At 40.2% G+C, this 16,617-nt stretch overlaps 1 protein-coding gene and 1 long non-coding RNA gene across 2 annotated transcripts in view; one reads left to right on the top strand and one right to left on the bottom strand.

Moving 5' to 3' along the window:
- Hil (peptidase hillarin) overlaps positions 1–2,526 on the bottom strand; it is an 84,218-nt gene extending 81,692 nt beyond the window's left edge. The window contains exon 1 of the mRNA XM_071589147.1: positions 2,095–2,526. Within this exon, the coding sequence (XP_071445248.1) occupies positions 2,095–2,523 (429 nt within the window). The 5' untranslated portion in view covers positions 2,524–2,526. The remainder of the gene's footprint in view (positions 1–2,094) is intronic.
- The window catches only part of LOC139691364 (uncharacterized), a 115,935-nt gene that overhangs the window by 61,132 nt on the left and 38,186 nt on the right, over positions 1–16,617 (top strand). The gene's annotated exons all lie outside the window — the stretch shown is intronic.

Raw genomic sequence — 16,617 nt, 5'->3', positions numbered from 1 at the left:
AGGTTAAAGCCTTGTGTTACGCCTTCCACAAGTCGTAGGACTTGGTGTGGAGCAGAGGAACGCTCTCGAAATCCAAGCTGTTCTGGACGGATGCTACTATTCTCTCTGGCCCGGGAATCAAGGTTGCGGAGAAGGGTATTTTCCAGGATTTTGGATAGGTTGGAAAGGAGTGTGATGGGTCGGCTGATGCCGGAGGTAGTGGGGTCTTGTAGTAGGAACAAAAGTAGGAACAAAATTAAATTTGGTTAAATAGGTTCGTGACTAAAGAGAGGAATTTTGGGGAGGATACGGCAGTTTTGAGAAGGACATCTGAATTCATTGTTCCGCCAGTTTCTATTTATATTTCTATAGCATTCTTGCCCATTGTTACCTTGTTTACAGATTTTATAGCTTAGTTCTTTGTTATTAAACATGGTCTCTACTTGCTATTCTCGCTTGTAGTTGTTGGTTGCATATAACTCATGTGGAAAAACAGTCTACTTAAAACTCTCGCTATTATAGTTTCCCATTTTCATATTTCAATGCATTAAAGATTAGTGTGGGAGGATATCGGAGGATTTTTCGTTTCATCATGGTATCGGAATCTATCTTATTGAGTTGGTATGAGGCAATTTGAGGCCAGTCGTTTTCATTTAGTTAAGAGGGGGAGGTGTGAGGAGCGGAAAATAATTTCATATCGGCATAATTTGAAAACTATTCATATAAATAATGGAGTATCACTGAGTCCTATTGGAAAAGTTGCTGAGGAAAAAATTTTTGGAGCGTTTTTTACTGATTACTTTAAAGTTTTTTAAAATTGAAAATCGGTGTAGGAAAAAATTAAAATTTGCTGGTTGGCTAAAAAAAACCTTCAATTCACACGGAAAATTCTGGATGCGTGGGTAAACGAACCCTTTTCCGTTGAGAGTTATATGCTTGAAGTAATTTAGATTTTTTAAAAACCAAACACAGGGTTTTCCGAAGATTGAAGAAATTAATAATTCAATTGGTTTCCATAAGGTACCTGAACTGGGGCTAGTGCGGAACACAGATGAACGTTAGCGTGTAGAACCCAACGAATTTCTGTAATCCAGTATTTTAGAAATCCCTAATAGATAAATAGAAATAATCAGTTGACATAAAAAAACCTGAACAATTAAAAAAAATTTTTTTTCAAGCAAAATTTTTGTTTCTTTGGGGGAGGGATAACGTAACCGTCATGTCCACGAACCCATCTGCGTCATGTCCAGGAACGGTCCGTTTTGGAAAAGACTGCATTCATTTTTAAACAAATTCTATTTATACCTGAACAACTTTATAGTTTTTTTATCTCATTTTTTAAAAATTTAGACGCATATTCATCGAATATTATATTTCGAAATTAAAAAAAATTGAAATGTTTCACAAGCTACCAACTGAACAACGTTTGAATTTACGGTTAGGTGTATTGTCGGAAGTATTCAAAAGAAATTCAACATTATTTACAATTGACTCGTGAAATGGGAATTGCGGCTCATGTCTCAAATCTTTAACGTTTAAGTATTATTATATGAGTCTGAATTAAAAAAAATGTGTTGAAAAACTACTAATTTTTCTTGCGTAAAATTGGAAGCAGTTAAAAACATTGTCTATGTCTATTAAAAAATGTAGTTTCTACCCTGAAAAGGTCCTTAAAAGGAAGTGAAATTAATATTTCTATCCTTAAACCTTAAACGCATTAAATTATTGCCAAAAAATTAAAATAAATGTATTTTTTAAATAGTTTTTTCTTTTTTAAGTTCAGCCAAGTTAAAATCTTCCTCCTGGATGAGTAACTATCCGTATGCATACCCTGTATTCCCTTCTCTTTCGTAGTCAACATCAGTTTCATTTTAGCCTCAGGATTTTAATTTCATTCGAATCATTTTATTACTGTTCAAATGTTACTAGAGCTCTTTTCTTCCACCAAACCAGCTAACAACATTTTTCTCACACTCTAATGCGAGCGTAAACACACAAATCAATAAGTAAATTAGATAGCCTGACGTAAGATTGTTTCGGCTGCGTGTACAGATAAAAAAACCGCCTTAGCCTGAGGTGTTAAAGGTCAACTTCATCCCTCTTTGTTTCGCTCACCCCTGATGGACTGCTGGATCTCCCGTGTCCACCTCCACCCGCGGATCCGTTGAGGTGGGCCCTAATGTGGAGGGCGTCCGCGTCCAGGGCCGGCGCCCTCGCACCTCCGCAGCCCCTGATCTGCTCGTTCACGTACTGTGCGGACCGGGGGACATTTAGGGCGGCCCTGATGCCCACGGCCGAGCCGTCGAGGTGCCCGGGTCCTATGCCCGGGACGTGTGAGGCACAGTACACCTCTCGGTCCTCCTCGTGCTGCCGCCGGTTGTTGCAGTACGTCTTGAGGGTGAGGCGAGTGCCGCATACAGCACACTTGAAGCACCCGCCGTGGAAGAAGGTGAAGTCCTTCAAGGGCCCCACGCGGTCCACCTGGTAGACGGTGCCCCCGCACCGAAGGCAGGTGCTCTCGTACAGGTTCATTCGTTGATACATGCTGCGGTGCTGCGGGAAAGAGGAGAAGAAACAAATGAATGCGAGAATTCCGCAAGACCGCGATAATACTATCAAGACACTGTTGGGGGGGTTACCGATACCTAGGCACACAGTGATACCGAGGATTATTAACTTAGATACCGCTACCTCGTATCGGTAACGTACTGAAGATTGGGTACTAAGTATTAGTGTCATTAAGTATATTAATTATAATTAATCGATTGCCACTAATTGCTATCAATAGACTCTCGACACCAGTACTTAGTAGTAGTAAGTATGGGTATCGAAATATCGATACCTAGCGAAAATTACTTCAGTCTTTGAGGCACAAAAAATTAAATTACTTCTACCAGTACCCGTACCAAAGGTTTAGAGACGTATGTACTGTACCGAGATACCGGTATCTTGGGTTAGTTACCTATGGACTGGAATCCTAGGCTTACTGTTTGAGGAACTGGTATTTTTGTCTTATGCAGCTTGGCCATACTCCTGGGTACCGTGTTGTATTTTAGCGGGAAAAGTCTATTGACCCATGATCCGCTTATATATAAGTCAGTCCTCCGACATCAGTGTTCATGATCATGTAAAGCTTACATGATCATTACGTTAATTACAATTGGAAGACTTTGTAATGCTTAAACTTCAAGTATGTCAAGATTATAACGCTCAAAATGTAATAAAATCATTCAATATCGTCGATTTGAATCCATTTTTCAGTTTAAATATGCGCCATGCATTTCTATTTTGTTTTATTTAGTGTCCTCGGAAACCGTATGTTGATTTATATATTAGAAACGGTCACCGTACGCAAATAATGAAACCTATTTTTTTCAAGTAATCCAAACGAACTATTAAACATAACATCTTTTCCCTTATATGCCCCCCCCCCTATTCTAAAGAAAATTACACGAGCAACAGCAGAGGGACTCTTGACGGAAGATGAGAGCAGCCAAGCCGAGGTTCCAGGAAAAGAGAACCCAGAGGGACTTGGATGTTTTTGACACGGCACCGGGCGAAATAAAACTCGCGTGAAAGTAATGGGGTGGTGTGAACTAATGGATGGAGAGAACAGCAACGAGAAAGGCAAGGCAGGGCCGGCGGCGTCTCTCGGATGATTCGTCAAAAACCTCCATTTCAATTACCAACCTGATGGATGGAAGTGAATTATGAGCGGAAAAAGTCTTTGCGATTCAGATAGAGGGAACCATTACTCCTCGCGCAAGAAGATGAATGTGTGCGCGGTGGAATTGCCCTACGGTTCCTGAAGGTGTGCAGAATCAACCCCGCCTGCTTGGACAGGGAGAGAAGAATCATCTAGGGGGAAGAGGCGTTTAATGGAAGACTTAAAGGGAAGCGACTCTTGTTCTCTCTCGAAGCGATTAGGATCCAGAAACTGCTTATAAGAGCTTATGGATAACTGGACAAGGTTATAAACGAAGAAATCTCGGGTCAACAAGTGTTTAAGAATATTAGGATAACTGGATAGGGCCGTAAACGAAGGAAACGGATGCGTGCGTGAGTGGAAATATTTCCGATACGCATCTACAAAAACCCTCTTAAGAATAGGATTTGTGTCAATGGCGAACCAAACGGAATTCTTGAGGAAATAAACCACCTGGCTGCAAGCGAGGGAGGTGATTCAGAAGGTCCTCTCAAAGAACCGAAATCGAATATATATACGAGATAGAGAAAAAAAAACTGGAGCTCTTATAAATTACAGGGTATTGAATGGTAACGATGGGAACGAATCACGGGTTTATGGGTGGTGGTGTTTTGAGATGTCGATGTCGGCAGATCGTCCAAAAATTAATGAAAGCGGCGATTGTAGCAAAAGGGCGGGTTGGTCCAAAAGGGTTGGAATCTTTTCACGATTTTTTTTTTGAAAATTCTATACCTTGTAAGTAGCATGGAACTCATCTGTCTTGTTTTTTCTCAATTTTCCTCTCTCAAGAAGTTAATCGTAAAATTTCATGATGGTGGGATATTACGATGGAACACGAATCGAACGGGATGGACACCCAAACACACACACACATCGATTCTGAGCCGCGTGGTGGTTGCTGCAGGCGTTCAAATCTCTGGGGATTTATTCCTTTCATGCTTCTCCCAAAGTGGAAAAAATTTCATCGTTACTTCAAATGAACCACTTTTACTCTTGCTTTCTTTTGTATTCATGGCTTAACGTGTTGCCGGTAGAGATGAAACTCGTTTAACTTCAAGACACTCGGTGACAGAGGAGACTTTCGCTATTGCGAAGGGATTAATCGCAGATCTGTCGCTAGTATCTTCTGGTTTTGACTCTCATATTATAAGAAGTGCCTACGCCTTGAGTATTTGACTCTCATCGGATGTTACTGGTGACCAATATGTTCCAAGTTGTTCGTACTAGATAAGTTAAAAGAAACTGATTCACCTCCTATTAGTTTGAAAACTATCGTATAGGAAAATATTTAAACGGATGCTTAAGCGAGAAGTGGATAGTTAACGATACAATAATTGTTTTCTCGAGATAGTCATGGGTGATTTTGGTCAAGAAGGCCGTTATGATGAGGGATACTAGAATTATGACCAACAGAAGAGTATATATGAAATAATGGATGAATATATGTGTGTAACAAAAGTGAAAAAGCATGCAAGGGCTGGGTAGTTCGTGGGAAAAAAGTGAACAATGGGAGTTAGTTTCCTGTTATAACAAAATATCATTATGAGAAATCGACATTGGGTATTGTTCCTACTCTTAATAGAAAAATTCTCCCCGGGATCACAAAATTGAACGTCCCATCCGATGGACAGCATACTCCACTTTAGTCGCTCTCTCCACATGGTACCTCAAGCAGGGATCTGGAGACGACTGAAAAATCGTGTCTCTTCGGGATTTGAACCCAGACTTTCGGGGTGGGAAGAGAATAAGTAGATAGATAAACATCTTTATTCGGGCGAAATTGAGACCATAAGGTTCCTTCTTCCATTTAACCTTTCTTCAAGTACATAACAACTATAATAATAATTATTATATAGAAATATAATATATGTATATTATTATATATATATATTTTAATAATAATTATTATATAATAAGAGGAAATATAAAGCGATATAAAACAGAAAATAATGGTAAATTCATGTATATAACAAAAGAATTAGGCACAATATGTAATTTGGTGGGAAAAACCTAAGGAGTTCAAACACGAAGACCCTAGTAAAAACACGCGCAGGAAAACACCTACAAAGAAGGGGGGTGTGAAAAACCTGCAAAAACCCTGCAAGATAGTAAAAATAATAATAAATAAAGCTCAATAATTACATAAACGTCGTATAACAGTGTGAGGTGCGATACAAACCAATAAGTACACCATTCACCGCACCATCGCGGTCCCCCATACAGTTAATAGCGTCATGTAATATTTTTATTACCTTCAGTAGAAACTCATTTCTTCAAAATCCTGATCGACATCGTACAAAATTGATTCCACCAAAAATATTTTTTTTTGCCATTTAACAGTTATTTAGTATGTTATGCGGACTTCTCAATACGAAACTCTCTCGTAGTTTAGTGAGTTTTACCAGCTTCCGTCCGAGTACAAGGCCCGTTCTGTGGTTTGCCTTTTTTTTATCAAAGTGAATTAATTGATCGGATGAGAATTGAATATTTGCCCCGTTACCTCATTGAGACCGGAGTATTCACCTTTGCTTTCCTGCTCTTAGCCGTTTCCTCGACTTATTCAGCAGAATCACTCTCTCGTCACATGCAAACACTCGATCGTCTTCCGCCGCTCAGAGTTGAGCCCCGGTCAAGGCGAGTGATTTTTTCCCCCCGCTTCACTTCAACATCTCTCCTTCCCTCCCTCTCTCTCATTGCAGGCCATCCGAGTAGCCAGCATCTGCGCGAGGATGCGTGAACATTTTCTGTCGGGGCATTTCCCGCTCTTAGTCAAGATGTTTACGAATGCATCCCCTTTCGAAGGACGGCGTATGTTGGTGCGTTTTGCAGCTGTTGACATCTTCACCATACGACGTTCGAGTAAATACCGTTTTGACCGTTCCCTAGTAGATGATCCATCGACAAAGACTTTGAGGAACGTACGTATGATCTTTGCGTGGTTAAGCGGAACACATAGGACATTTGAGGGAAACCACGTTGAACTAACCAATTGCGACCCCCCACGTTCTTAATACGAGTTATTGGAATCGTATGAGAATTCAACTGCTCTGATCGAGTTTCGTATTGCCAAAACCTCAGTATTTCAGCCAATGTTCGATTTAGAGAGGTGAGGACGAGGTTATCTCACACTGAGCCCTAATATGGCGTGTGAAATTCACACATTGGCATGCTAACAAGGGTGACATATTCTATCTCTTTGGGTGTCTATCTCCTGTCTTCGTCTCGCTATTCATTCCATTAAGCTTGTAATCAGTTCTTTGCTTTGCCATTTGGATGCATGCTTTCCACATCTTCCTCGGCCTTCTTAATCTTTTTTTCTTTTTGTTTTTACTGCTTGGAACATTATCTCCGCAAATCTTTACTTTCCTGTTGACATCCATGCACCTGTTCGAGGTACCTTCCAATATCCTCTCGCTTTTTGATTTTACGTTCCTGTCAATATCTGGTTCCGTATATATTACACAGGTTTCGTGAATCAGAGGGTTTACCGATGCCCGACTGAGCAGCCCTTCCTCCTTAGAAGAAAGTATAACCTTATCACTGGCATAACATGCCCTCGAGTTTGAATAGGCTTATATTAATTTTGTTACCAGCCGCCCACATTTATCATTTTGCAGTCCATGATTTTTGAAGAGCTTCTCATACTATATCAATCAGTCCCCCCCGTAGAATTGAAGTACTTGTTTTAGGAAAACGATTTGTGAAAAAAACCACTCACTTTCTGTTTGTTACTTACTTTTTGTTTTATTGTCATGTTGTGTTGGCTTGCTTTATATTTATTAGACACCAAATAAGTGACCTATTTAGGATAAAATAGGAACTTAGCGATACTCCAAAAATGAGATAAAAATCTTATGTGGTATAGACTTTGTCAAGTGTTAAAATTCATGAAATGATGTGTGTGTATGTATACCTGTATACATAGATGGAGTGATGGACATGGCAGCGAGGATAGTATTTGAAGGCTGAATGGATGGCGAGATATGCGGAGGGTGGAGTTTGAAGACCAGAAATGGAATACCTCCGGCACATAATTGGAGATGCAAATAGAGGCAGTTATGAGGGTGCTCCCGGAGGAAGGGGGAGCGAGAGAGTATGCGCTGCTACGGAAAACACGACCTTCGGATTGATTTCTGTCGATGGTTAATTGAGACCTAAGGTAAACCTTTTTGCGAACACAAATTTCAAAAAGAGGTCGCAAAAAAAACTCGATAAAAGAGACGCAATACAAAAATTTATTTCATCAGATTTATGTTGAGAAAGTGTTGAATTCAAGAACTACGCTCAGTTACATTAGTTTTGTGGTTTAAAAAATTTAAAATTACCTTTACTAAATGGAAAATAAATACCTACACGTACAAGTATCCTGACAGGGACGTTGAGTAAGGATATTAAGAAAAGGCTCGTAAGAACTTTGATATGGAAAGTAGCTATGTACGGAGCGGAAACGTGGTCATTGAAGCAGGAGGATAAACGTAGACTGGAGGCTTTTGAAATGTGGGTGTGGAGAAGAATGGAGAAGGTGAAATGGACAGAGAAGAAAACAAATGAGGAAGTACTTGGTATGGTGGGCGAAGAGAGGGGTTTGTTGGGAGAAATCCTATGGAGGCAGGAAAAGTGGATGATGGGGGTATTGACCGGCAGTGGGATGTTGAAGACTGTGATAGAGGGGAGAATGTTAGGCAAACGAGGAAAGGGAAGGAACAGGATAGGGATGTTGGACGGGATGAAGGGAGGAAGAAAGTACTCAGAGATGAACTGGGACCTGATGTAGAGTAGTATGTTGTGTTTTTATAGGGGTCACAAAATATTCCTTTAGGAGCTGTGTCCATCCAAAAACCTACCTTAACCGGTAGATCACCTGATAGTAATAAATAACAAGTATCCTTAATGGACTTATCTAAGCGTCAAACAAATCTTTTTTCAAAAGCATTTCAAATATTCAATAAATTTTTCAAGTCTTGTGACTGGACTGTTAGTTTTGATGAGCAATAAAACCTTTCCGTTTGAATCAAGATGAACCTTGAGAAAGTAAATATAATCACTCTCTTTAAAAAAATGGCGAATCAAAAAAAAAATAAAGAAACAAATAGGCAAAAAACGACATCGTTGTTATAATGCTAGAAGTTACGAGTTCTAATGCCATTGCACAAAATTAGAAGGAATAATGTATTAGTAGTTTGAGGTTAATTTTTTGTAGACCTCAAAATCCACAAGAATGAAACTGAGCTAACGGTTTATAGCAGAGGTGAAAGAGTGTAACGAATTCATTGATCTCGGCGGAAAATTAGTGAAAATTGATAATCTCTGAACGGAAAATAATACGCTATACATCATTATCTGACGATAACACCTGAACCAGATTAATCTAATACTTGATGCTCTTGTCTAAGTACGAAAACGGCACTAATACGCAATTAAAATATTGTTGTTATGCAGTAAGTCGTCGCGTCATTCTAAGTGTAACATTGAGGAGTCAAATTTATAAAACGTCGTTATGATAAAATTTCTAGCGTATCCAAAATATTAGAGGAGTTTGGCTGGGAATCACTCATTTGAGTGAAGGTTAAATTACAGATTAAATTTCTTTTACATAAATTGGAAATACGTGTCTTTAGCGATGGGGATGTTGAAAATTTATTATTAGCCCCATCTTACTAGGGTAGGAGAGATCATGTCAATAAAATTAGAGAGATTAAATATTGAACAGATAGATTTAAAACACAATTTTTACCATGGACGATAAGGGATCAGAATAACATTGTCCGAACGCGGCAGGGGGGGAGGTATTATTGGTCAAAATCAATCTGGTGTCTGAAGGATCTCAGGTTTTCCCGGCTTATGGTATTGAAGAAGTTCTCTGGGGTTTCCCACCGGGTCAGGTTGCAGTACACCGACGTTTCGAAGGCTGGCTCTGCCATCGTCTTCAGGGTGAAGTTCAGAGCATCTCTCTCTGCTCTGAACTTCACCCTGAAGACGATGGCATAGTCAGCCTTCGAAACGTCGGTGTACTGCAACCTGACCCGGTGGGAAACCCGAGAGAACTTCTTGGAGTCTGGTGTCTATTCACCCCCTGCCACACACCCTAGCGGTGGCTTGCAGGGCTATAAAAAAGTACTATAATATCTATCTAAAATACCTAATTGAGCGAGATAATGTTCAAGTGAGACTCGGGAACACATGCTACAAAGATGGAAATCAAAGTAATATCCTGCATTATTTGCTCTTATTCCTACCCTCCTATGTATACGTCGCGATAATTCTCCATTCGTACTTTACCAGGCAAATACATGAAATTGTAGTGTTAACGGGGAAAAAGACCGTTATGAATTGTCGGATGGTCAGGTATTATTAACGTCCATGGACCTACACGCCTGTATTAGACTTGTGTCGATGAAATTCACCTCTGTCGATTGCTACTGTTATAAAATCTCGTCAAATCAGTTTTGTATTCAATAGTAGGGAATGCGAAACGCCGATCACTTGCTCAATCAATATGCTGTAGATTTTTTTTCGATCATTTCAACGAGAATTTTGAGTTCGTCCTCCCTTTGGAATCTCCCGTTTTCGCATTTGGCGCGTAGCACTGTGGGTCGTCTTACGTCTTTAACCCACCCTCCCCTCCCCCTGTCCCGTCCCCCGTCGTTCCTCCTTCAAGTAGGAGGCGGTGGATTCCTGGCCCATACCGCTGCCGCCTCCGCAACAATGGCCAAATTAGGGCCTCCGCGAAATTAGCCTCGAAGAGAGTTTTTAAGTGGGCCACCACCTGGTTTGTTGGTCGGAGAGCGAGAGAGCCAATGGGGTTTTATTCTCTCGAGTACGTACGTTTGCGTGTGCGTGCGCGAGGGGAGAGGGACGTGGGGAGGTCGCGTGTGGGACGACGCTTCTCGACCGTCACTTTTTTCTTCATATCCAAATCAACTCACGTCGTGCTAACAGCGCACGCCGACAACTGGCGCGCGCGTGCGCAGAAGGCGACGACACCCCGTTGCTTCGTGCCGGACTAATTTTCGTTCGTTCTTCGCGTGAGTAAGATTTAGTCTGTGCAAACCCTTCCGAGAATTCTCTTGTTTCCCTGCTCTTATGGTCTTATTTTTTTTTTCAAAAGAAGAGAGGCATAATTTTGAATTTTTCCTGGTAGTGGAACATTGGGTACATGCAAGGAATCGCCTGTTGCACAGTGTCGTCATCTGTTCCAAAACTTCACGGTGGGATTTCACATCATAAATCATTTTTTTCTGTTCTACGTACCTGCAAGGTTTGTATAAAAAGTATCAGAAAAATAGATTTATTTCAGATATTGCTACAATGCCTCAAAATTCTTCCAAGTACATCCCTTGAGCTCGATACACTTTTGCCAGCGGCTTTTCTACGACTCGAAGTTTCCCTTGTAGGCGGATTCTGGAAGGTCCTTAAGGGTACGCGTGCAAGCTTCTTTGACGGCACTTAGGGTCCCATGGTTTTGTACTTTGAGGGAGGATTCAATTTTGTGAATAGGAAATAGCCTGCTGGTGCCAAGTCGGGACTGTAAGGGGGTTGGAGAATCGTCGTGATGTCGTTGCAGAAGGTCTTTGAACTCGACTCTGCTCTTGGTCGGCTATCCAATGACCTTCGAAACGAGTTTAGCGCGAATCTTTCCCATCACCAAATTTTCAGTGATAATGGTGTGCACTGTCATATAATCAATGTCAATACGATCTGCGATAATGCGCACACTTAACCGACGGTCTGAATTCAGCATTTTACACGCACTTCAAGAAAAATATTGTAAGCTTTACTTTTTTATACAAACCTTGTATTAATAGTCGTCCTTGAGTCCTACGTATGAATTCAGTACGAACGTTTTAGATTCATCGGCGATTTTTTTACGAGAAAATACCAATAAGATGATCAGATTTGGTAGCTGATTGATTGATTATTGGTAAAAATTCATTTAATTTACTCTGTGCTCCCCTTCATGCTACCAATTGTCATAGAACGATTTATTTTTTTCGTTCACAGTTAAAGCGTAATAGAAGATGGGGTATACAGGGTCACCAGCTCTTCCAGTACTCCTGTGGCGCGCAGTTTCCCTGCCGGCGATTACGACAGCCATTTTACAACTTCGGTACATACTAATCAGAGTACCACATGCGAAACCATAGTAGTAATTTTGTAATATTCCAGGTCCACTTTCGCCATTTTAAACTGACAAGGGGCCCTTGTGTAGGGACTGCCTCAATGATCACCATACCATTGCTTGTGAGCCATAACTACGAGACCCCTGAATGCACTACGTACTGATACGCTAGACCAAAGAAACACCATAGTTATGACCGGTGTGGTCGGTTTAATTGTTGAAGGCAGAACTCACCTAGTAATAATCCCAATATAGAGTGTGAGATTCACAAGTAAAAAGGGTAATAAGGGGTCCAGTTCCTTATTTCCTTTGCCACCTGTGGTTTCTCTGGAAGATCTAGTACCCTGGTAAAAATAACTCCGTTAGGTGTAGTTGAGGATGCCCGGAGGCGTCACTAGGAATGGAACACGGGATCTCCGTCCAATCTCTCAGTGCTCTACCCACTGGACTACCACGTCCCTACCATTGTATTAGAGTTTCTCGTAACTTAATTTTTACAAGAGGCATCAGTTACAGAAGATCATGCGTGGATTAATGCACGATGGTGACAAGAGGATGAAGAGCTATGCGGGGACGCGGCGGTATGGAGGAAAATTTTAGTGAGTGGGAGTAAGTTTTATGAAAAAGCTTAAGGCGACCGTTTTCTTGACCTTGCCAACCCATAAAGGGAAATATGCGGAAAGCCAAGGCGCAGATTGCGTGAGCCCATGCCGAATCTGCCGCGAGTTTACATTCTGTGTGGGAATTATGAGGAAAGATTTAGCTCAATCTCACCGACATCAATCAAAGCTCGATCGAAAATTGATTAATTACCGATTTGTTCATTGTTTTGCTTTCATAAACGAACTGAAACCGTAATAATTAGCGAAACTGTTGAGTTGATTGTTATAAATACACCCTTCAAGCCAACAGTCAGCGAATATTGATGGTTTGAACTTAATTTGTGATGCGGAAAATCTTTGAGTTGAAACATATTTTCCAATTATTTATTTTAATAATCAACTTATTTATTCATATGCCCTGCAAGCCACCGCTAGGGTGTGTGGCAGGGGGTGAATACGCATCAGACTAATTTTGACCCGAATATGATCCTACCGTGGTCGAAAAATGTTATTCTGATCACTTATCGTTCGTGGGAAAAATGACGTCTTAAATCTGTCTGATCTACATTTAGTCTCTCTAATTTAATTAACATGACCTCTCCTTCCGTAGTACGATGGGAGTAATAATGCATTTTCAACATCACTGCTAAAGAAACATCCTTCCAATTTATGCAGCAGTATCTATCTATAAATAAACCTTCGCTCCGTGAGTGATTTCCAGCCTAGCTACTCAAATATTTTTGATACGCCACTGAGTTTATCAAAACAACGTTTTACATATCCAGCTCTTCTACGTTACACGCGGTCCAATTTGGCAATTAATCCAACTTCGTGAGGATCCCATATACTTGCAGCATATTTTAAATTAGGCTTAACCAACGACAAGCAATATTTCTCCTTGACCTCTGCATCACATTTACCAAGTGCTCTTCTGATAAATCCTAATTTTCTGTTTGCTTGCCCACTTATCCCCGTATGTGTTTCATCCAGGAGAGATCGTGAGTGAGGGTAGCGCGTCTAAGTATTTAATTGAGTGTACATTTTCCATTTGGTGTTTCCAATGCAGTCGGCGTTCCGGAGGGTATTGCACTTTTTCCAAAAATTTATGACAACTCATTTTTTTTAAGTTTAATTCTAATTGTCAAGTGTCGCACCAGCAATTTATAGCATTAAAGTCATCTGATATGCTTTGTCCTCAGGATCATTGATATCACGGTAAACCACTGCATCATCGGCAAATAAACGTATCTTACTAGTGACTACGGAATCAATGTCGTTTACGTAAAGTAGGAATAAAAGAGGTCCGATTACACTTCCCTGGGGAACACCTGAAGTAACTTCTACTGCATTTGAGCTATCTCCATCTATCACTGCTATTTGTACCCGACCATTCAAATAGTCTTTAATCTAAGCCCGGACATTTTTATCCATGCCATATGCTTCTAGCTTCGCGAGTAGTTTACTATGAGGCACTTTGTCGAAAGCTTTCTTAAAATCTGCAAAAAATCGCGTCCACTGAATCATAGCTCTCTCCCGAAATAAGAATATCATGAACAAAAAGCGCAATTTGTGTCTCGTAGGATCAATATTTTCGGAAACCAAGCTGACTTTTCATTAATTACTCCTGATTATCGAGGTGTCTCACGATCAAACTAGCAACTATATGTTCCATAACCTTGCACTAAATAGATGTGGGGGAAATAGGTCTGTAATTGCTCGGTTACTCCTTATCTCCGTTTTTAAATATTAATGTTAAATTAGCCGTTGTCAAATCTCTGGGGAACCATCTGTTATCTACCAGCGACTTCTTTAATATCATTTCTGGATACGGCTCATTAATTAGAGCCTTTTAAAGATAAATGGAATTCCTATTAGACTGCACAATAAGGCAATGATTATCTTCAATGTTTGAATTACTTTTTTATAGTTTTATCAACGAAAAAAACATCAATCTACCGACTAATTCCGGTAAAAAAACATTAAAATGTTTAGATAAAATCTGGTATTAAACTTGCTGGTGTTTATTAATATTTTAATTGTAATTCGTTATCGAAGAATTTACCAAAGACAATTGCAAAGCCAATTTAATTTAAATAGCTGATCGAAATGAAGGGAGGAGGGAAATATGCGGAATTAAAGGGGGGCTTACTTTAGTGCCCGATTTCAGGTTGTGTTTTTTGTTAGGAGAGGAGAGGTCTGTGTGCGTCAAAAAACTACCATGACTGGTAGGATACCAATGATTGTAATAAAAACCCAATGGAAGAACTTGAACCGCTATGCCACGTAAATTTCACGGCAATCATAATATGGAATAATGGCATTACTTTTATTTTTTCCCTTTCCCATCCACAGTAATCAACCCTAAACCGTGATAGGTAATGGTTGAGCTCAATTCTTACGGATCCCTAAATACGACGAGTGAAAATCACATAACTAACGCCTTAAAAGGGTAATAAGGGAGTAAGTTCCTCTCTTTGAACTTTTGGTTCTCTGAGAGATTTTAACAACCAGGGTCCCGTTTCTATAGCTACGAGTCGATTTACAAGTCGTCAGAAAACATTTCTTAAATGCAATAATAAACTTTCAATTTCGAAAAATTTTTTATTGAAACAAAGGACAAGTGCTACACAATTGATAACCATTATCAAGAGTCCGAGTGAGTAAATAAGAAGAACTTGTCAACTCACTTGCAGCTTCTAGAAACGAAGAAATCAGGAATTAGAGTCTTAAAACTTTAAAATTTCCGGCAGATTTCTCCAATAATTTCATCCGGGATATGAACTCGTGGATATCCGGTCGTTATATGAACGCTCTAAACACTAAGCTACTAAGCTGATTTATATTTTACAAGGAAGTATATTTTATCATGAAAAGTATAGGTGATATACTCTTGGAATAACTACCGTTTAAAAATATGAAAAAATAGAGAAATGACTTAAAACGCACCATGCTTTTAAAGTCGTATGAAATTAAGCTACATATAAAAATCGTCTTCCTGTTCAAATACCGAGTGTCGACAGTGATCGGAGATTTTCATTTAACCCGAGATCTTTGCCAACTTCAGTGTTAATTCCGACGTTTCCGAGTCGTAGAGGAGTTCGTCACGGTACACCCACTGCCCGCACACCACTATAGGGCTCTCGCCAAAGAGCACTAAGAGGAGGTCCAACAGATGGGGAAACGTCGCAGTTGTTTCCAAGATCCGGGTGTGAATCCCCGCACATCCGCTCGGGCATTCCTGCCCACGGTGGTCGCCTGGCCCGAAGCCCCTCTCGCGTTAAAGCAGGACTGATCAATATTCTATTCACAATGACGCTCATCGACGTAAAATAAATATCGATGTGCGGAATAGACATCGATGTGGGAAAATGATTTAATACAATGGAGTTAAGAGTTTTGAAGAGGAGTCTAAATACATAGTTCATGAAGAAGAAGAAGATGTAACTGCCATGTACAAAGAACACCCAAGTAGGCAAACAAGGAAGTATTTCGTATAAAACGTTCGTATGGAGCCTGGCATTACTACGGATCAGATAGACGGAACATTGGAAAAGTGGAACAGGTTGAAGAATTGAAGAAGCCTTTTGAAAAATGGAGCTTACGAGGAGATTGCTGAAGAAGATCAAAGGGTCAGAGAAGGTGGGGCACATGGAAATAGCATTTAAGTCGAATAGGAAAGAGGACAATATAGAGAGAACTCTATGACAGAGAAGAATAACTAAAAGGATTAGGTCCATCTTGAGGCAAAACGGATTATTTAGAAACATAATAACCGAAGGGACGATCCCGCAATGGAAAAACAAAGGACAAGTGAAAACAGGATAAATCAAGAAGGACGTCTAAAGAGAGAATCTATTAACGGGAATAAATATAAGGGATAGAGAAGAATGGAGGATTGAAGTACTGATGATGATTATGATAACCATTTAAGTCGACCACATCAGGTGTATCAAACGATATTAACTATATGTATGATATATACATATACACGTATATCGTACATCGTATATACATATAAACCATAAACACATTAATCAACCCGAAGGTCGGTTTAGTAGGTGATGGTAGAGTTCACCCAGTACTAAGTCCTATACGGCGTGTGAAATTCACACATCATGGTAGGGGGGCCAGTGCCTTTCCCTGTGCCGGTTATAATTTCCCAATATACCCTGGTACCCGAAAAATCAAGAAGCTAGGGTGCAGCTGAGGGT

The sequence above is a fragment of the Hetaerina americana genome, unplaced genomic scaffold (assembly GCF_022747635.1).
Source record: "Hetaerina americana unplaced genomic scaffold, ioHetAmer1.1.p SCAF_33, whole genome shotgun sequence".
Classification (NCBI taxonomy): Eukaryota; Metazoa; Arthropoda; class Insecta; order Odonata; family Calopterygidae; genus Hetaerina; species Hetaerina americana.
The sequence above is the reverse complement of the archived record's forward strand: the minus strand, read 5'-3'. Positions and strand labels throughout refer to the sequence as shown.